This window comes from Filicampus tigris, chromosome 8 (genome assembly GCF_054856515.1).
Source record: "Filicampus tigris isolate MCC_2025a chromosome 8, RoL_Ftig_1.0, whole genome shotgun sequence".
Lineage (NCBI taxonomy): Eukaryota > Metazoa > Chordata > Actinopteri > Syngnathiformes > Syngnathidae > Filicampus > Filicampus tigris.
The window spans coordinates 18,904,044-18,927,080 of record NC_141224.1 but is presented as its reverse complement, the minus strand read 5'-3'; the positions used below and the strand labels follow the sequence as shown (position 1 = coordinate 18,927,080).

General features: G+C 42.1%; 1 protein-coding gene across 1 annotated transcript in view; it reads left to right on the top strand.

Moving 5' to 3' along the window:
- Positions 1–23,037, top strand: part of LOC147143986 (low-density lipoprotein receptor class A domain-containing protein 4-like) — a 185,794-nt gene that overhangs the window by 56,706 nt on the left and 106,051 nt on the right. The window contains exon 2 of the mRNA XM_086037759.1: positions 6,741–7,477. Within this exon, the coding sequence (XP_085893885.1) occupies positions 7,438–7,477 (40 nt within the window). The 5' untranslated portion in view covers positions 6,741–7,437. The remainder of the gene's footprint in view (positions 1–6,740; positions 7,478–23,037) is intronic.

Sequence of the window (23,037 nt, the reverse complement as noted above, 5' to 3'; positions counted from 1 at the left end):
ATTCTTAGATGAAGTATCATTTGTTTCATCCATCTAGCTGCCCACAATAATGTTGGGGGGAAAAGGTTTAGCTTACATTCTCCAGTTTTAACCTTGAAAACAACATATGACAAAGTTATTTTATTGAGCAGTGAACCCAGTGGTGCCCCTCATCAGTGTCATTGTCTGAGTGTTAATATCAGCACCATATAATGGCAACTCACTCAAGCAGCACTGCTGTGTCCACACCTGACCTCAAAGGTAGACACAAACTTGAACCTTAATTGTAAAACTATTGAGTTGTTCGGTGAGGCATTTAATTTTCCTCCACCCATTACTGTAAGATATGAGTCAGACTAAAAACCAGCAAATAGGAATTGAAGTGATATTTACTGGTAGAACTCTTGACACGTAAGGAGCTTATTTCCTTGTTCCTTGTTGTTGTGCAGTCACATTCACAGTACGCTTGCCTTTTCAGCTGTATAAGCCCCATGCCACAATGTACTTCTCTCTCTCGTCTCTCACTCACAGTACATGCCATTACGTCACCCGGTAGACGGGTTGTATAGCTTTGTCGGACTAGTTCATCCTAGCTATAAATGTTGAGTGGAGAGCTCTACAGAAACCAGAACCGTGTCAGTGCCACTACCAAGTATCTCATTGTACCTTTTGACTTCCAACAGCTTGTCACCAGAGTGGTACCCTCACACGTAACGCTTTTGTACCCTAATCTAATCAAAACATTATTTTTGTACCATGTAGGCACTGGTAAATGTGCACTTTGGAGTTCTTTGCAATAGATTGTACTACAAACGTCACCGATGAACTCATATTATGCCCTGATTTTTAACAGTAAGTCTGCTTTCAGGCACCTCAAGAAACATCATATTAAGGTATTTTTCCATATCTGCTCAAAAAATGTAATGTCTAAATCAAACAAAGGTTGCTGTTTAAATGTCAGGAACTGCCATGTCAGACCATCCACGCTAAACTTTTGGCTTCGAGTTTCCCGGAAAATCCCATTTACCATGCCCAGGATCTTATATTTCATCGGGTCAAAGTAATGACTTGTTCTTGTGTGGGATCAAATTTACTTTTTTTTTTTTTATATTAAGATCCTGAATTAGAATTATTTACAGGTGATAGTTATTATAGGGATTACTTACATTACATACTTCCTTTCCTCATGTTCTCCAGGCAAGGCAAGAAGCAAGGCAAGAAAAGGCAGCTTTATTTATCTCGAACATTTCATACACAAGGCAGAATGTGCTTCGCACAAGCATAGACACATCACCTAAAAGCTTTCACAAACAGCACAGTTAACAACATTCAGAAGGAAAGTAGAGAAAACATAAGTAGCTTACCAAAATTACAAAAAAAAAATGTTCAATTACACTTAAACACATGAACAGAAGACTTTAAAAAGTGTGTCTTTGTTCTGGTCAGAACCTGAGCTGCAGCTGTTTGATATCTTCTGAGGGAGTCCAGTCAGAAGACCGTTACAATGATCAAGACTGCTAGCAACAAAATCATGGATATGTTTCTGCTGGTCTGCTTGGAGCATGCAATCCTTCAGTCTGGATATATTTTTGCACTGGTAAAAGGCTGTTTTAGTGATTGATTTGATATGATTGCTGAAAGTCAGGTCAAACAATTACCTCCGTTTTGGTTTAGCTGAAGGAAATATGGGTTCACCCAGTTGTTAATTTGCTAGACAGTGATACAGCATGTTAACTGAACTGCTGTCATTTGGGGACATTGATAAATATAGCTAGCATTCTGAAGCATTTGAACCAAAGGTAACATACAGGCTAAGCAAAAGGGGCCCCAGGACTGACCCTTGAAGGATCCCACATTTCGTCGCCATTCGATTAGATTCAAAACTTCCAGTGGTCACAAAATAACTATATTCATCTAAGCAGGACCTCAACCATTTTAGGACCGTTCCATTTTATCCCACACAAGTTTCTAACTGGTTCAAGAGTATATTATGATCAATTGTATCACGTGACTGAAGTGAGCAGGCAATTATTTTCTGTAACTCAAACCAGGTTCCACAATAGTTTTGAAAAAGTCAGATGGTATTGAGTCAAGACAGGTAGTTGATGGTTTCAACTACTGAACCAAATCCGTTTTAGTTTTTTGATCCACTGCACCAAATTCTGTCATGGTAAATGAATTATTCCTGGGTGATATTAAGTGCTGCATCATTTTGTAATTTTGCTGTTTTGTGACTATGTTTGATCTGATAGAGTGTATATTTTCACTAAAGTAGTTGAGAGGAGTTCTGGCGCTATTTGATTTGGGGGATTTGTGAGCTTGTCGACCACAGCAAATAGATGATATTGTTGAGGTTCTTACTAATGATTTCAGAAAAGAGTTTTGATCATTATCTGTAAGTTTACATTTCCTTTTCAACTTGATTTCTTAAGATCTTGTCAAGGCTTAGAGGAATAATCGCAGTTTGGTTGTTTAAGTAACCGCTGATATGAATGAAATTAATGTTTGCAGGGGATCAACATAACAGCCGACTCATGGGTCTCATTAAGCACTAAAGCACATCACCTTCTAACCCTCCCTTTTTTTTTTTGTTCATTAACAATTTCACCTCCCAGTGGCCCCCTACCCAGGTTAAATTGTTATTCCTTACCAACAAACCAACCGTCAGCATGGACCAGCAAAAAACATACCTATATTTGTCGAGTGTAAGATTAACTACAATAATAAAACAGAACTCGCTACGTCCAAAATAGCATCTATAGATCCGGTGTGATAGTGTTTCATGTTGCTTTATGTCATGGGAAAAATGTTGTTGGTGGGTGTTAAAATTTTGAAGATCATTTATGCATTCTGCTGCCCACTGCTAAAACGGTGTGGGGGAAATAAATTTAGCACTTAGTTGTAGTTGTTTTCCAACTAGGAAGAACATTCCAATGATTTTACTTAAGAATTAAGGGCTGCAACCACATATTCTTCTCATAAGTAGAGAAGAAGGGCTGAAGCGTATGCCAGGCTGACACATTTACAGACAGACGACCATTCACACAAGACCAATTGCAACCAAAAACGGTGTCCTTTCAGCCCCTTGTTTCTAATTTCATGGAATGGAATGGAAAATACAAACTTTCAAATGTGGTTCTAAAAGCAGAATATTAAGGGGAAAAAAAAATAAACAGTCATTTCTATTCACATCTTTTCTAAATGGATGACACGCATGAATGTGTCATATTCCTTCAAGTGGAGCAACGCGAGAACACTGTTACATGTTTGCCACTCAAGATTCATAGTTTGACAACACAGTGATGTGTGCATCTACCATATTCCGTTCCTTTGCTGAATAGCTCATCATGTACAGGGTTGTGGGGAAAAAGCACCATCACAGGTCATAGACAGTTGTTCACATTCTCACCCTTATGGAACGGAACCTTAGTCAACCACTACACTGTCAGTAGTTAATAAAATGAAATATGAAAAATAAATGCTAAAATTAAAAATTATATTGTGGCTGTTGGCGCGCATATGTATGGTATTTTTCATTTGTGCCAGCTTTGCTATCTCTATATGTAGGTGCGTTTTAAAAACGCAGGGGAAAAAAGCATGTTTTACTAGAATTTGTCTAGCATATATTAATATTTGTCTGTCTTGTGCTTCTATTGGTTCCTGTCACACAACACAGCCGCCTGTTTCCCATTCCAACAGTTTAGCAGGCCTGACTGCTATTTTTTAAATTGGATCCACAGGTCCACACAAGCAACCAGGACGCAGTGACACCACCAGAAAAAGAATCCAAACAATTATTTTCATCTACGTTGCTGCGTACACTAAATGATATTCAATGAATCACAAATGAGTTGCGTTGCGCTAGTTTTGCCATTTGTAATTTATTATTGTAGTCTTGTTGGCTCTTTCCCAGGGCCAAAAAAACCCAGACACATATAATACCAAGCTGTAAAAGTCAAGTGTCATGGAAACAATAACAGAACCTTTGAGTATTTGTGCCTCGCTCTTAAAGTACTATAGTGTACCTTTTCCTTCTAAATATATCACAGTTACAAATAATATAAGATGTAAGAATTTGTCTTCTACCTGAATTGTATATGCGCTGTATATGCAAAGTGTTCAAGCTTAAAGGATCCAGACTTTGCAAAGAGACCTAAATGTCCTCAGATGACCAGGGCACACACTCAAAAACATCTACCCTCAGGTCAAATTCCATCATCACAAGCTGGATTTGGATTGCTTGTCATGTCAGCTGGCTGCCCTCAGCTACCCCACTGCACAGCTGTATTCACACACACACACACGCACACCAAACACACGCACGCACATGCACACACACACGCACGCACACACACACGGAGCAGCTATGTACAGTAAATTTTAGTTGTATGCTGTAGTATTTTGTCCTCAGATACCCTGTGACATCCTCAACAAGAAACAGTGTCGGAATGAACTGACTTCTAGGTGAAGTGAACTTGTCTGTCTGGGGTGGGGGGTGGTCCATATTTCTAGCATTGATGGCAAAAAGAAAATGCACACTACAAACAGTTGGGTCACAAATAACCCAAATTGTTTTATTTTTAATCAAGCCATTGGGTTATTGTAGCACCATCCAAACAGTAACTAAATTGATCCAGCAGGATGGGTTGGTTGATTTATCCCAACAGGTCAGTTAAATATTTTACCCAAATGTTTGGTCAAATTAACTAGAATGTTGTTGTTTCAACTACATGTTTTGGTTACATGGCATCCCCCAATGCTGGGTCAAATCAACTACAACTCTGGGTTGTTTCAACTACCATCCTTTTTTTTTTTTTTTTTTTTTTTCTCAGTCAGCTATCCAAATGCTTGGACACATTAATCAATATGCTAAATTAATTTGAATACATTACAGTACAATCTCTAAGAATATTAATTGCATTAGCTTACCAATGTCGATAAAAATCTTCAACTGCAAACCTATACCAAAATATATGATACATCTTGTCACTCAAAGCATATACATATTATGCAATAAACAACACTCGAACCCAGATAAAATACATCACACTCACCAGAGATGTTTATTTATAAACAAATCCCATCCTCTTTTGCTTGCTGCATTGGCTAGTCGGAGTAGTCAGACCTAGTTGTTGCTCTTCTCTTTGAGTGGCAAATAAATGAAAGAATGAAAGAAAGCATGTATCGTGTTGGCTGACCTATCCTATAAAGCCCAGTTTTCTTTGAAAAGTTCACCTTGAATGAACTTTAAATGATGTCCAACATTTGCTCCTGCACTTAATTATGAATCACATTGTTTCGGCCGCTTCGATTAACAAAGCAGAGGCTGGAAAAATGCTGATGTCATTCCGAGCCATCGCAAAGGGACTGAGCAGTGAATCTAAAATCAGATTGTTTAAAAAAAGAAACGGTCATTAATATGATGTGTATGCGTGTGTTGGATGAGCCAGCTCTCGAAGTTTTGAAGGCCTCGGGCAAATTACATGTACATGGCAACACACCGAAACTGAAATCTGATTGGGCAAAACATAATTAACGCTCAAATGACTGCAAGCTGTGGTGCCAAGACACACACTATGAAATGAACCTACTAGACTGTTGAAAATGTATGAATACAATTCATCGAAGTTGCAAATGTAGGTCAGTACTTGTGATGGTGTTTGTGCCAGCAGAGAAGTCCTTGAAGGCTCTGATTGCACGCCACCGATATCTTCTCTGTTTTTAATTTCTAATAAGATAACTTTCCAAATGACTATGATTGTGCTTCGGCAGATTTCAGCGTGTCCCTTTGCTGTTCCATTTGTCTGAGCTCAGGCTGTCATGTGTAACTGTGTTGTGATAAGGCCTGATAAAGGCAGGAAAGCAGAGCAGAGATGTTCAGAGCTTTTCCAAACCACAGACAGGGCGTGTTTGTTTATCATTTGTCTGCTTCTTGCACCGTCGTCTCTCCTTCCCGCATTCTACTGTCTTGTTACCTCTTCTTTTCACTTTCAAACCCACACTGCATATTCAGTGCCTGATTTCCACCCCCATCACATCTATCGCCTTTACAATCACCGGGAGGGGTTTTCATGTTGTTGTTTATTACGTGGTTGCTTTTACAAGGCTCTTCTTTTTGGGCTTGTCTTCTGTAGGTTTTTTGATCAACAACACTTCAATACTTTAATTTTATTCTGATTTCTTTTCTCCTCTTTTTTTTTTTTCACTTGTATGCTCTCAAGAGGAATACCAAATGAAATGCTGTTACCCCTCTGTCAAAATCAGTTATTCACTGATCCCCCCCAAACCCACCAAAAACTCCTTCTTTTCTGTCTGTGGTATTTCATTTCTTTCCAGGATCCAAAAGAGCAGTACTTAGCACCTTTGAAATGTAAATAAAGTTTTGTTTTTTCCTCAGCTGTAGCCTCCTCCACTAGCCCTGTTTATCAGGCCGACTTCAAAGTGCCACATGGTGCTCTATCTCTCCCCTGTTCTGTGAAATAGGGTCACGGGCGGCACTTGGCTTTCAGAGAAACTTTTTCCTTTCATGTAAGAACCTTGTGGGTGAGGGGAACTAAAGGGGGCCATGCCAGGCAGCCACCCACCTCCCATACAATTGGAGACACACACACCACGGCTCGCCGTCTGCTCTGTATGTCAAAGGGGTGTGAGTGGGTGGTTATGGATGACGGTTATTTTGGCGGCAGTCTTGGGGATGTTTTCATTTCACCTGTTGCTGTTTCACTGAGCTTTTCCCTCTGTTCTCTTATTGTCCTCTCCAGCTGTAATGGTACCAGTGTGAGCGTTTGAGACCGCACCAACAGGACAAATGACAGAGGACAGAGAGTGAGCGAGAGCCAGCCAAATTGCACAAATTGGAGAAGGACAAGGCCGCACGTTGATTAGTCTGTGACTGAGGCCAAGAAGACGGAGGCAGACATACAGGACAAGGGTCTGCTGCAAATGGATGAGATGCCTGTCTGCGGAAAGACAGATTAAGAGGTGTGCCAAAAATTCATGCTATTAGCCATGACTGCCAGCCTGCCGCGAGGAGGATGGACTGCAGTTCAGCCGCGTCATACTCTCAAACATCTTTAACCTTCATCTACCCTCTTTGGCTCAGACTCCAAACTCAAAGCACTGGCTCAAACCCAAGAAAAGAGTTCTTCGCACCCATCCGCACGCCACCCTCTTTAACAGTTGCTTTGTGACTTCTGGACAGAGCGGTAGCAGCACGCGGCAAAGGGCACTGAACCATCGCACCACTGTGGTTCAGCTTGCAGCACAAGAACAATTGTGTGATATGATTCCATGCGTGCGGGCAGCTGATGACGAAGGATGGCAGCGAGGCTGGTAGGAGATGCGCCTTCCTCTCCTCCGCCCTCCCTTGGTCCAGTGGCATTGGGTCTGACCGGCTAAGGTTGGCCCGTTGGCCATCGCAGCATCGGCCGCAGCTGTCAGAGTGCCGGAAGGAGCACTATGCAGGAAACTGATTCACCAGACACAAATGCATTCAAAGGTAAAAACCATTATCTCCGTATGTGATGCGTCTGTGTGTGTTTAGCGTGTGTGTGTGTGAGACGTTTTGACTTAACGACGCCCGTGCCTCCTCCTCCTCCATTTTGTCCCCAGCACCATAGTGACTACCTTTACATGCGGTCAATATTCGGGTGAAAGTCAAAATTCTGATTTTTTTCAAACTTTTTTCAGTGTATGCAATGCGCCGCGAGGGTCAACTTTAAAATAAAAACGCTAAAAGTAGGAATGTATGGAATTCAATGCCTCACTTAGCGTTTATTTTGAAGTTGGTCCTGGGAAGCAATCGTTGTAGCGGCTGACTTGACTCCGAATTGTGAGGATTCCGGAGTTATCCGGAATCAGGCAGGACTCAGAAAGAAAGAAAAAAAACATCAACACGGCACAGGGTCACGCATTCACGAATTGAGGCTGCATATCCTGACCGCAGTCAAGCTGACTGACACAAAGGTGCGCTTAAAGACTTGAACTGGAGCGCATTATTCCATTTGCAGTGCTCATGCGCACTGGCGCACCACTTATGTGCAACCCAGGTTATAAACAATATATATTATCGGAGCTGGGCATCGCCTAACCGCCACCGCGTTCCGTCATGCATATTTGATCATCTCCGACACACACACAAACACACGCATGCACACTAATCTCGTAAATGAAATGTAGTAAGTGTGAATGTATGTCTTACTACTGCTGTAATTCTTGGACAATATTCTACGCTTCTGTTCTGTTGTTAATTTATGGTGCTATATTATGATGGAGCGAAATATTGACAAAAACGATTTCTTCCTGGAAGCACAGCTGTATGACTGTGTCTTTACGAGTGTCACACAAATCTTGTGTTGACTCGTTATCCTCAACAGTAAACTGTGTAAATGATGTTTTCATTCATTTTGAGACATGTAGGATGTTAGCTCAGTGAACTGCACTTGTGGTCTCTAATTGTCAATGGTATGATGAATTTTTTACACAGTAGTTGGGGGGTGCTAGTGAAAGTTTAGTCAGAATCGCCTACGGACACCCGTAAAAAATTAGAGGCAGACCAACCTAGTACAGGCAGTAGGGCTGTTCGATTTTGCCTAATAAGAAAAATCCCGATTATTTTCTCTCAAACCCGATTTTACGATTACGATTTCTTTATAAAATAAAAAATGAATGAAAAATGAAGTATTTTGAATGTCTTTTATTTAAACTGAATTTTTCTTCCTTTGAACTCAAAATGCTAGTCAATTTAATTTAATACACACAGAACAATCCATTGGGATTAACAGCATTTTACTTACACAATAGATTTCAGATCTGTTCTTAATTAAGCCAATAATGAAAGAAGAAAGTGCATATACCATCTGAAACGAAATCATCAACATGAGAGAAGGTGATTCTGTAAACCAAACAGTCTGTCAGCAAGTCCTTTAGCCAACCAGCTAGTGACTAGCCTTTCACCTTTCTCCCTGGTCTTACTTAAACATAAATCAATGATTAGTGCAAAACTGTCACTCAATAATACAATGCACTGTCAAGCTTAAAAGTACGAATGCACCGGCTGGCCAGAGGTCCGTTGTAGAGGAGAAAAAAAGGGACGCCTTTCAGACATTGAGTTACTTGCTCGCGGGTTGTATTGTAAATGCACACACTACACTACAGATCTATATTTGCCCGATTTATTAACTAAACGCTTACTTGCCTGAGCAAATAGCAGAATCGCCGGTAGCCATGAATGGTGTTGTAGTTTTTCAGGTATGCGCGCTCGTGGGAGGAAGCGGAAATGCAGAGGAAACTACGGTGGCTTGGATGCATCAAAAATAAAAAATCGAACGTGCCAATTTGAACGTTTTTAACATTGTTTTATCCTGAAAATTCGGTTTCGGTTCAAAATCGCTTAATCGAGTTACGAATTACGACGTTTCGACTTTACAACACCCGTGCCTCCTCCTCCAGTTTGTCCCCAGCACCATAGTGACTACGTTTACATGCAGTCAATATTCAGGTTAAAGTCAAAATTCAGATTTCTGAAACATTCTGAATATCCCGTTTACGTGAATGAGCGGACAGAGTTGCTCCGGCATTTGAATAACCCACAGTGTATGGCGACACACTGCGTCATGACTCAAATGGACGTCATTTCCGCTTGTTACTTTCAACTGTCAATAAAACACTTGATATTCATGTCACTCACCACACGAATGAAGCAGCCGGTTTCCTCCTGGCTCCAAAAGTGTGCTTTTGTGCTGCGTCTCTGAGCTTCTTTACCTCTGCTTATGTATTTGCGATGGGTTTCGCGCCAAACAACGTACTTCCGCATATTGCACTACAAAGACCAGCATTCCATGCGGTTGAGCATGCGCAGAGTGTCTCGATCGTGTCTCGATCGTGTCTCGATCGTGTCTCTGTGCGCCGGCAGTATCTTTGCCTTTTTCTCCATCCTCTCGTCCTTCTCCATACACACCTCAGCAGTAATACTAAGTACAGCATCTTATGCTTTTTATTTTACTGTATTTTCGTTTTTTTTCATACAAAGTGTTTTGGTGTAAATTTCGACATTAATGGTGAAATCCAACATACGCGGGAATTTGTGTTACATCGCCAGTGTAGGAACATAGCTCGTTCGTAAAATGAGGACTCCCTGTAGATGCTATTGTTTTTCCCCACGGAAAAAAAGTTGAATGACGGACGACGGAATTGTACCCGCGTTGCAGCCTGATGACGAATAACGGACGCTCAATTTGTAGTAAAATGCCCAGCTCCAGAAATAATGATTGTATCAAGTTTCCATGAACTTTAAGGCTCAAGTAACGACCAATCACGACGCGGCTGTTTTATGGGTTTGGTCATGTGACATTCGCAAGCTGAATTTTGCTGCTTACCGTATTTTCCGGACTTTAAGTCACAGTTTTTTACATAGTTTGGCCGGAGGTGCGACTCTGGAGCAACTTAAGTGTGAAATTATTAACACATTATATTGTATCGCTTTCCTTTTCAACGTCAGAAAACAATAGACCAAACAACCACAGGAGGGTGTTCTAAGGCTGCATATAAGCCTGAATTACATATTGACTTTACAGCAGGCAGACTAACATGTATAGTGTATATCATTTCACATCTTATTGTAACCCACATAAGGAAAAACATAAAGATAAATCCTAAAAGCTATTAAAATCTATGAATAATTTAAACGGTTAAAATCGAACATTTTGATAAATAAGTAATTAAAATAGTATGATAAAGATAATTTGACTGTCTATCAATATACATCCATACAAAATAGTGTACTGTTGCTTTAAGACACTGGCTGGGGTCTTGCATCAGCCACACGTACGGAGCTGAGAGCGGGGAACAGAAAGAGATCATTACGACCGAATACATAAATACTTTTGGAGACTTGGAAACATTCTACACGGTCGGGGATGAATAAAAAACTTATTTAATCAATCTACAACCATTTTGGTGAGTTTAAAGTTATCTTACCGTAACTTTCTTGTATGCTACATGTGTGAATGTTAGCTAAATAAGATAAGATAAGATAAGAATGCCTTTATTGATCCCACAGTGGGGAAATTTTCGTTGTTACAGTAGCAAAGATATAGGTCACACAGGGGCGGCGGCATAATGTGGCCATTAATGTATAACATTGACGGCAAACATTTAGAATCAAACCTATGTAGATATACGCAGTAACATGTGTATATACACATGTGTATACACACCAACCTACATCTACATAAAAAATATGAGGAACACTCATTTCGGCCTGTACATAGTACAGAGGAAAAAATACTCTAAGTGACAGTGCTGCAGTGCTGTAGTGAAATGTAAGGAACAGCATTGGATAAAAATAAAACTAGACTAACAGTAGTGGGGAATGTTGAGTATTGCACGGTATTACAGTAGTGGGGAATATTGGGTATTGCACGATACGAGCTCAGGTGCAGGACTGCACAATTGCACTAATGACCGCCAGTTTGTAGAGACTACACAATGTTCTTGTTAAAGAGTCTGACAGCAGCAGGCAAGAAGGAACGGCGGAATCTCTCCTTTGCACAGCGAGGGTGTAACAGTCTGTCACTGAAGGTGCTATGGAGTGCTGTTAGGGTGCCCTGGAGGGGGTGGTCCGGGTTGCCCAGCATTGATGACAGCTTGGCCAACATCCTCCTGTCCCCCACCGAGTCCACAGAGTCCAGGGAGCAGCCCAGGACAGAGCCGGCCCTCTTGACCAGTTTGTCCAGCCGCTTCTTGTCCCGGGCCGAGACGCCGCCTGCCCAGGTGACCACTCCCTGGAAGATGACCGATGCAACCACCGAGTCATAAAAGTTCCTGAGGAGTGTCCCCTGAACCCCAAAAGACCTCAGTCTCCTGAGTAGGAAGAGTCTGCTCTGACTCTTCCTATAGAGGGCGTCTGTGTTGTCGCACCAGTCCAGTTTATTGTTCAGATGAACACCCAGGTACTTGTAAGTTGAGACTCTCTCAACATCTGTTCCCCGGATATTCACTGGTGCAGGTGAAGAGTGCTGGCGCCTACCGAAATCCACCACCATTTCTTTGGATTTCCCCGCATTGATCAGGAGGCGGTTCTGCTGGCACCAATCCACAAAACCCTGAGTAAGTTCTCTGTACTCCCGATCATCTCCGCCTGTGATGAGGCCGACAATCGCAGAGTCGTCAGAGAACTTCTGCAGGTGACAGGTAGGGGTGTTGTAGTTGAAGTCCGAGGTGTAGAGGGTGAACAGGAAGGGAGCCAAGACAGTTCCCTGTGGGGCCCCCGTGCTGCAGAGGAGCACGTCAGACACACAGTCCTGTGTTCTCACATACTGTGGCCGGTTTGTGAGGTAGTCCTGGATCCATGTGGTGAGGTGGTGCGCCACCCCCGCCCGCTCCAGCTTGTCTCCCAGTAGGGTGGGCTGGATGGTGTTGAAAGCACTGGAGAAATCAAAGAACATGATCCTCACAGTGCTCCCCGCCTTCTCCAGGTGGGAGAGTGAAGTGTGGAGGAGGTAGATGATGGCATCATCCACACTGATGCCAGGCTGGTATGCGAACTGGAGTGGGTCCATTGAGGAGCTCACCAGGGGGCGCAGGTGGACAAGGACCAGTCTCTCCAGGGTCTTCATCAGGTGAGACGTCAGCGCCACCGGTCTGAAGCTGTTGAGCTCCTTCGGGTGGGGGGTCTTTGGCACCGGGACCAGGCAGGATGTTTTCCATAGCTGGGGGACCCTGCCCAGCTTCAGGCTCAGGTTGAACATGTGCTGGACAATTCCACACAGCTGGTCTGCGCAGGATTTGAGGAGCTGGGGGCTGATGCCATCTGGACCCGCTGCCTTCCTCGCCTTCATCTTCTTCAGCTGGTTCCTCACCTGAGATGTTGTGAAGGCCAAGGCTGGACAGGAAGGAGTGGTGGCTATCTGGTGTAGCTGGGAGCTGGAGTCTGTGGAGAAAAGAGGGGAGGGGGTGACACGCCCAGCAGGAGGAGTAGGTGGAGACTGCAGCAGGAGAGACTGAGTGGAGGCAGGCATCTGATCGAACCTATTGAAAAAGAGATTCAGCTCATTTGCCCACTGCAGGTCCCCCTCAGTCCGGGTCTTGGGTTGTCCGTGGCCTGAGATGGTCTTCAGGCCCCTCCAGACTCCCCTGGCGTTATTCTGCAGCAGCTGCTCCTCCATCCTCTTCCTGTAGGACCTTTTCCCCTCTCTGATCCTCCTCCTCAGCTGGCGCTGCACAGTCCTCCGCTCCTCTATGTTGCCTGACGCAAAAGCCCTCCTCTTCTCCTTCAGGAGAGCTTTTATGTCTGGTGTGATCCAGGGTTTGTTGTTGGAGAAACACCTTACTGTCCTGGTGGGTATGGTGTTCTCCATGCAGAAATTTATATAGTCTGTAACAGTGTCCGTTAGACTACTAATGTCTTCCCCATGAGCATCGCTGAATACTTCCCACACAGTTGTGCTGAAGCAGTCCTTTAAGGCCTCCTCGGCCTCTCCAGACCATCTCTGAACCGTGCGGGTCACAGCTGGCTGCCTGCGGACCAGAGGTTTGTACACAGACTGGAGAGCCACCAGGTTGTGATCAGCTTTGCCCAGCGGGGGGAGGGGCAGTGATGTGTATGCCTCCTTGGTGTTGGCATAGAAAAGGTCCAGTGTTTTATTGTCTCTGGTGTGGCAGGTGACATACTGTGTGAATGAAGGCAGAGAGGAGGAAGGGGAGGCATGATTGAAGTCACCAGAGATGAGTACCAGGGCATTTGGGTGCTGTGTTTGTAGCCTGCTCACTGCTGCAGTCAAGACATCACAGGCTGTGTCGCAGCTGGCAGCTGGTGGGACGTAGACGGTCACCGCGATCACGTGACTAAACTCTCGCGGGATGTAGAATGGCCTCATGCCAACAGCTAGCAGCTCAATATCCCTGCTGCAAAGCTGCTCCTTAATCGTGATGTGCCCAGGATTACACCATCTATCGTTCACAAACACAGCCAGCCCTCCTCCTTTCCTCTTTCCACTCTCCAGCGTCCTGTCCGCGCGTATGATTTGGAAGCCGTCCAATTCTACGACCGCGTTCGGCGTTAGCGTTGTTAGCCACGACTCCGTGAATAGCATCAGGCTAGCCTCCCGGAAGTCCCTCTCGTGCCGGGTAAGCGCCGCTAGCTCGTCCATCTTGTTGGGGAGCGATCTAACATTCCCCATGATAACAGACGGGAGGACGGGATGGTATCGTCTCCTCCTTTCCCGGCGTTTAACCCCCGCACGAGATCCCCGTCTCTTCCTCCTCAGCTCACGGGGGATATCGGGTCTCGCCCCGGGAGCCGGCGCATGGTTAGCACGGAGTGCTAACAGCTGATTCCGGCTGTAAACAATGGGGGCTCGGCTCCGAGCCAAGTCGCCGGACACGATCGCGCAAAAAATAGCAATCAGCAGCAGCAAGAATACCGCAGTTTGGGTGTCCATTGCTACGCAAGTTACGACTATCAATTATACGAAAAAGGTATGAGGTAGAGTAATATTAAAGAACAAAAACACACGAAAAGGCTCACCGATGAGCCGGAGCTACTGTAGCGGGCTGCCACTCGCGCGGCGCCGGAAGTCGAAAATGTTACCATCGTAGCTCGGTGGAAATGATGTGTACTAAGAGCACAATGAATTTCCTCCAAAAATGTGACTTATATAAGTTTTGTTTTCTTATTTATTATGTTTTCTCCTTTATTGTGCATTTTATGGGTGGTGCGACTTGTACTGTGGAGCGACCTATAGTACGGAAAATATGGTAATTCATATTCCATAAACGCAGTATTAATCAGAATACTGTATTTATATTAGTGGTGCTGCAAAGAACATAGTGTGAAGGAAAATATTGATGTGACTTCCTCTTGAATGGTTTGCGTACAGACACATTTTCAGAAATCTTACGAAAAATGTATTTGCTGATTTAATAATTACAATTAAATCAATAAAAATTAATTAATAATTAATTCGATATAATTAAAATTTTACATTCGATGAGTGAGAAAGGCATCAGAAACCTAAATATTTCTACACAACCAATTAAAGAAAAAAAATTCATGATATGTTCTTTCTATGTCCTTTGAATATTTCACCACACTAACTTACTTATTTGCATGCACCTTGCTGTTACTTTAAGTGTGGTCAACTACTATGAATTCAGAAAAGTATCGCCAGAGTCTTTCTTTATTTTCGGGGCATGTGTTGCATAATGCATTCGCATTGCACACTTGCGTGTGCATGTGTGTGTCTAGGTGCTGGTGTGGGTGTATGCGTGCGTGTGCGTGTTGTCTGTTGTGGTCAGTTTCCACAGAGGTCCTGAGGGGTCAAGTCGTCATCGCCAGTAAACACAAGCACTGACATTCAGATGTAGGCAGACAGCAGTGGTCAATAGCAACAAGGTTAAAACAGGGTTTGTTTACTGTGCGTAGTTCATGTCAGGTAAAATAAATTTACACACGATGTCTAGACCTTTAATCAGTCCATCTATGTCTGTGTGTATGTCTGCTTCAATGGATTTCTATCCATACTGATTGCCATCGTGCAACAAGTTTGCTTGGTAACCAAAAAAAAGGTATATATTTTAAAAACCACTGGTAAACAAACACTTTCAACTGTGCCTCTCATTACCCTGTTAGGTTATCCCTTCAACTATTTACGTAATTTAAATTCTCCAAAGGGGGCCTGTGAGAAACTAGCAGAGCTGGGCATTGTGTCTATGTGACAGACCGGACCATATATCTGTCACTGACAGATGTCCGTTTTGCTGACGGTTGACGAATGACGTGAAAAAAATTGAAATAGACGGATTGAGCATAGACGGAAACCCCTTTATTTAGTCCGCCTAGTAAAAGTTTAGTCGGACTCGCCGAAGGATGGCCGTTTAAAATTTGTTGCGCGCCAAACACCGCACTTCCGCATAGAAGTACTTCCTGTACCAGCATTCCTTGCGGTTGAGCATGCGCAGTGTCTTGATTGTGTCTGTGCACGCCAGCAGTATTTCGCCCTCCTCTCCTTCTCCAGCCACCTCTCAGCAGTAATGCTAAGTACAGCAACTTATGTTTTTATTTTAATGTATTTTCATTTTTTTTATACCAAGCAATTTGTTGTAAATTTTGACTTGTAATTAAATTTCGTAAATTTCGGTGAAATCCGACATACGCGGAAATTCAGGTTACATCGCCAATGTAGGAACGAAACTCGTTCGTACATTGAGGACTTCCTGTATTTTTTTTGCCCCCCGGAAAAAAAAGGTGAATGACGGACGGAAAGGTACCCATGCTGCAGATGGATGACGAATAACGGACGCTCAATTTTTTAGTAAAATGCCCAGCTCTGGAAACTAGCATGGTTTTCGACGGCCACATAAACATAGCGAACGTTGCATTCTCGTTAGGATTCATTCAATGTCTCAAATGCTCGCCAAACGGTCGCCAAATGTTTGTCAGTTGTTTGCTTGTACTTTTCTTGTCGCATGGGGATTTTGTTCAAAATGTATTTCAAAATTTCCTTGCGAGAAGAAAAAACACTAAAACTGTTAGCGAACCTTGAACAAACCCTGACGTGAACGTGCATTTTGCTCCCTTCGCCAACAGTTTCGCATGTTCGCCGCTCAGTGAGATGGGGGCTTAACAGGTGCTTAAGGTTATAAAAGAAGCCTCAAGCCAAAGTCTAAACATCTTTGGGAAATGGGTAAAAAACCCTCTCCTGAACGAAAAAAGCAGAAGTTTGAATGTTAACAAGCTGCTCTTGGGAGTTGTACCCTTTGAAACGGGCTTGATGGTGCAGAAAGAAAGCTTTGCACTACACGGTTCAAATAGCACATTTCCAATTATTTTTCTCCATAGTGGCACAATTCCAATTTGCTTCATTGCATGAAAATTTCATGTGTTCAGTGAATGTAAACACAGTGATATTTGAAATGTGTCACTTGAAAACACCTGTTGATAGATAGAACTCACAATCAAAATGATGTTTATTGTCGAGACTGTTCATTACAAAGAAGGAATTTGCCGTGTTGTGTCCACATCCAGCTTTGGTTTACAGTGTTGTTCAAGATAGAGCCATATATTTACTACAGATATAGACCCACAAGTGGGAAATTGTGGAATTACATTTGTGACTGCCACTGAGTTCTTTATTATATACAATATACAAAGTGATTTAATATTTATGAATTAATTAACGAATGTGATGGTATTTTATCAGATAAAGAAAGCTGATCACTGACCCCTTTAAGAAAAGTTCCAAATCCTCGAAGACCTGGATTGTGTATTGTGAGAACAGTAAGAATGATAAATGGTCAACCCATTTCACAGACAGAGGCAAAGCATTTGTGAATAGAGAACATTTATCCATCCATCCCTTATCCATAGCGCTTCTCCTCACAAGGGTCGCGGACGTGCTGGAGCCTATCCCAGTATATCTACACTCATAAACCGGACCAAGAAAATGATTATTACCATAGAGAAGCAGATTCATCAATGCAAAGTTAGCAGGATACACACAGTAAGCGATACACAAACATATATTCAAATATGTTTCCTTTCAAGGTAATTTTGATTGATCAAAAGCATAGGAAGTTTAATGCTGCAGTTCCCATGTTGACCTCTTGGGGTCGGTCTTCAGCCAGCATTGTCAATGTTCGTCGGGCTGGCCCCCTGCTGAGGAGGCTCCAAAAAGTCAGTTTTAAGCCCGTTCGAATCCACATCCGACGAGTGGCTCCTTATCAGGATTTGGGGTCTTCCTGAGTCCTAGCATGTCCTTGTAAAATCCAATTGCCGGGGTCCCCTGGTGATTCAATTGTTTTTAAGTGAGACTGGAGCAGACTTGATGGCATCTGGCTGAATCTTGTCTCCAGCCCTGAAAATGTGGTCCACATGAAGGCATATTCGCTACACTGTATACGTGCCTATGCTAGCCTATAGGCGATTACTATTTGTTCCGGCTGGACAAAATGGCGGATAAACGGATGGCGGAAGGGTACCCTGCCTGCAGGCGGAAGGCGACAAACGGACAGGGAAATGTTTGTAAAATGCCCAGCTCTGTCAAATTCTCAGCAGAATAGACTCTAGCTGTGTCCAAGTACTTTTGTCCTGTGTTACTTAAGTGTTTTGGTGCCATAATAGTCTGAGATGATCAATAGGAGCCATACGGATTACTAAGATGTTGGTTCTGTTCATCGATGTTACTGATTTAATTTAGTACATTGATGCTTCTTGATTTTTTTTGTCATTGCTCTTCAGTGTTACCGCCGCAGTTACCTTAAAAAAGTAATTTAATTACTTTACTGATTACTTGATTTTAAAAGCAACTAAGTTAGATAAATTATTTAATTACATTCATCGGATTCTGACAACCCCGCTTAAACATAAAAATGGTAGCATGTTCTATATCTCTTCTGTGTTTTAGCGTCATAATTGACTTTAGTGTTATTTTATTCTTGTCTGACAGATAATGTTTTAAAAATGAAATGTGAGTCATCATTAAAATCACGGGAGTGCTTTAGGAGTGTTTCATTATTTTTTCCAGTTAATACTGCTTAATAATACTAACTGGCTAGCATAATGTGCATTGTGATCAATATTTGCACTATTGTTAAGTGACCTTAAAGGGGATATTTTAGAGAGTATATTATTATACCTGTACATACAAGTGCGTAAGCAAAGACAGAAATTACAAACAAAATCTTAGCATATTATCTTTGGTACTCACTAGTGATTTACTGGATCACATAAGTCACGGTTCGGATCGATCATGGATTTTGAGTCACAGATCGGATCGTTTTTTTGTATGAGCAAAAAACAAAAACAAAAAAATAGAACATTTTTGGTTATGTTTCGGTATGGCATGTTCGGTTCGGTCCACTTGCGGTCGGTTCGATCCACTTATTAGCGCGACCTTACGCACGGGAGCTATTGACTGTTGCATGCCGGAGAGTGAAAGCCAAAAAAGAGTCAGAACTCGAATGTCCCCCCCGTACACTGCGGTCTCCTGTTTGGGAACATTCTGGCTGTCATGTTAAAATCGCCGATGGGGAAAGGTACGTGGTTTAGTCCGAAAGTTGTGTGCCGACATTGCTACATGAGATGGGCGGCAGATAGCACGTCTAACATGCACGGCATCATCCGACTGTGAATGTTTCTTAGACGAGGAAACAAAAATGTCAAACTTGAATTGAGAGATTTATCATATTGTAGCGTCTTCGTGGAACACGCCGTCAGACGTAGTTTAATTATCACGTTTTTATTAATCAAAGTACAACTGCTCGCGCTCTTCTTTCTCTGCAGCTCCACTCGCTTGCCGTACGATGCATTCATGAACCTTGGAAACATCACAACTCAGTAACACACAAATCCGACCACAACACAGATAATCCAATTCGTTACAATATGCTGTTGAACATTCAAAGATTTCAATGCCTTAAAAGTGTATACAATTTATAAAGACTTTTTAAAGTTACTGTATTTTTTTCATTATAGAAATAGTTTTAATATAGTTAGCAATAATTGTTATTGTTATTGTATATATTTTTTTTCATCACAAAAAGTGTATATATGTACTGTAATGACAACTTGGCTTCAACTTCAACACTTAGGTGTGTCATAGGCTCTTGCTGCTGAGTGTTTAAAGATTTCAGTGTCTGAATAATTTACAAAATTAAGAGATCTTTATTGTTGGTGTATTTTTTATTCTGGTGTAATTTCTTAGAATATCAGCCGAATGGTTCGCTTGTATTTATTTTTTTGAAAAAAAAGTATAATTGACTTGTCATCTTTTCAAAATAAACATATTTAAAAAAATTTTTTTTTTAATCTTTTTTTTTTTGTACCGAAAATATCATATCCTCTTTAATGTTTTGGTCTTTCTCTCAAATTTGGGCTCAGACCGGGAAATTGATCCTGGATCATCTTTTATTCTGTCATCGACTGTCAGAGTAAAAGGCTGTGAGCTATTTTATTGATCATCGATCAGGCACCCAATTCCTCACAAATGGCATTTTGATTCATGGTCCCTGTAAATTCCTGCCTGTTATATTTTTTATGATTCATTTATTTACAGGCTGGACCAAAAGTAGATATATATGTTTGAAATTAACCAACACCACTGGCAATTTATTATACAAGGGATCAATGGGTTCAGTGGTCTTGTGAGGATAAGCGGTATAGATAATGGATGGGTGGATGGGTCCAGTGGTTAATGCACTGCAATCTGGATTTCCTAGGACATCAATGAATGAAGAAAATGAGATGAGACCCACTTTTACATTTGTACACACTCCAAGAAAGTCCACGCCGTGCACCTCAGGAGCTATCAATACCAAGAACATTTTGAATCATGAATTGACCCTTGATTGCAATTCTGTTCGGAGATGTAGGAACAAATGATTCACAAACAACCAGAGCTTCTTCATAAAATCATCCGTTGGATTAGGCTAGTTTCGAATTGTTGGGCCAGGTGAAACGGCATAACTGTGTGGATTTTGTGGTTGAAAACAAGATAGGGCACCTCCTCCTCATTATGCTGTGGCAGTAAGAGACTACCTTGATGATACCTTCCCATTGTAATGGATTTTATGATGAGGCAGCATCAAACGGTCATCACCTTGAACCAAAAATAATACCAATGGATGGAATGGGGGATAAGGGGTGCGGGGTATTAAAGAATATTGTTTATGATGAAAAAAAGCACAGTGGACCATTGAAATAATCAATCTTGGAAGCGTTTATTTAAAAGATGCAGACAGAAATTTGTGTTGTGATATGTGCTCCAGTGTTCTCGAAAGGTTTGAGAATTATTGCAACATTTAAGGGTGAAAATTCAAACAGTTAAGAATACGTGTTTTGTAAATGTAATAAAATAGCAAGTGAGTTTATATCAACTTTTGTTATGGCAATTTAGTATTTATCTTATCAAGTTTGTGATGATGAGTTTTGGTGGTGATGTTTTTGACATTTTGAGACATCTGCATTTGGTGAAATTGACAGAGCTGCACTTGTCTGTATGTTTAGGCAAGACAGCATTCATTTATCCTTCTTTCCACCCCTGACTGGTCTGTCTGTTCGTTCTAGTGAAAAACACACCCATAGCGTGATGCCGCCTCCACTATTTCACTGATGAGGTGACATTAGGTAGGTGAAGTGTGGTGCCTGATTGTCCTCCACACATTGCACTTTGAATCTGGGCCAGACAAATCTGGCCTGTTTTCATAAGACCAATGTCAGTCCTTGAGGTATTTCATGTATTGTATATGTATTTCATTTTTCCCCAACAAAATTCCACACAGTTTCTGGAACTTTCCCTTAATCTGTGCACAAGGTCTAGAGCGCATCCAGTGACCATCAGCTTTTTGCTCACCTCTCTTACCAATGTTATTTTCCCCCAATTGCTCATCTATCGTAAGATTGCATTTTATTATAGATTGCTGTCCTAAATGTTTGGTATTCGGGAATAATTGAAGCCATCACGCGCTTGAGAATCTTATTATAATTTTTCTGTAGCATTGCGTACATCAGTGACTTGCCACTGTAACAGGCCCCGGTTTGGCAGGTGTGTACACACACAAATATTTTAAATCAACCTGGAAAATACATTTGTTCTTCTCAAATCAAATATCCCAGATTAACTCAAATGTAACCGCATATTTTGTGTGGGTCACACCACAATGCTGTCTCGTTGGTTTGACTTCAAATGTCAGTAGGACCTTATATAGACTGATGTGTGCCTTTCCGAGTTATGTCCACTGAATATACCACAAATGTACTGCAGTCAAAGTGTACAAAAATGAAAAAAATGGCCTCCGTGACACAAAAAACACCAACATCTAATACTGCATTTCACTTGACTCATCATTATGCAGTACTGAGTGAAGATTGAACCTGAAAAAAGTAAGTTGGTCTGATATGACTCTTAAACAGTATGTCATGTCATGACATAAGTGACATTGACAGAGACTGAGAAGGTGTGTCTTGAAGGAGGGGCTGTTCTATTCCGACACTGAAAAAGAGGACTTTGCTGGGTTTAGTGCACAGGAGGAGGAAGATGAAATAGCGTTCGATGACTTTTCTGGGAGGCTACTATGGAACTAGCCGCGTTCGGCATTGTTTGGGAAAAAGCGTTTACCGGTGTTTAAGGTAAAGTTATAAAAACATCTATCTTTGTGATATCTTTCTTTGCAAATATCCCATGTCATAACGTGGAAACCTACGACTAATAAAGGAAAGAGGCCCCTTCATAGAATGCACTGTAGTTTGCTTCCACTGTTTCAATAGCATATTGCTGCTTGCACCATCCTGTGTGAGGTCAAGAATAGGTGAACACAACTTGATTTACCAAGTGGCCATTGTCTTCTGCATTTAGAAAATGAGAACATCTTCTTGGCTGCCATATATTGCAAAAGAGCGGCGTGTGTTTTCTGTCAAACCGCAGCATTCCTTGACTGAAAGTCTACTGCGAAATTCACTTATCCAGCTATATTTCCGCTTGTAGAAAAGAGGAAAAATGACACTAGTGTCAATGCTGCTAGTGCTTTGACTGGAAGCACATTTTAGAGTAGGGCTCCCACTTCACTTCACTTCATCATTTTTTCTCCCATATTTTCAAATATCCTACCCAGGGGTAGTCAATCTCAAAGCTTTCCCTGCAAAGTCATCCTCAATTTGAGTCGCAGTTTTCTCACCTGGATACAATCTTCCCCTCCATCACTGGTCACCTTTCTCTGCCCATCTCAGTTTGTCTTAAACTGTCTATCATCTCCTCCTCCCTCTTGTAGTCCGCCTCTTGTGGTGTGGTCTTCCGCCAAAGTCAATCCATATTGAGCTGTCTCCATGTGGAGCCCTTGCCCATCCATTAAGTGACTGACAGGTCAGGGTTATTAGAGGAGGCGCTGCCTCTACCTGCCTGCCTGCTTGCCTGCTCTTGGGCCCGGGGCTTCAAACAGATTATATGTAGCCCTCATCCTGTCAACACGGTGGTGAACTTCTCCATTTTTCATCTCTAATAAGCTTGGCATGTTGTATTGATTCTGGAAATTGATTTTGAAAATCTACTGTATGTTTGACGGCAT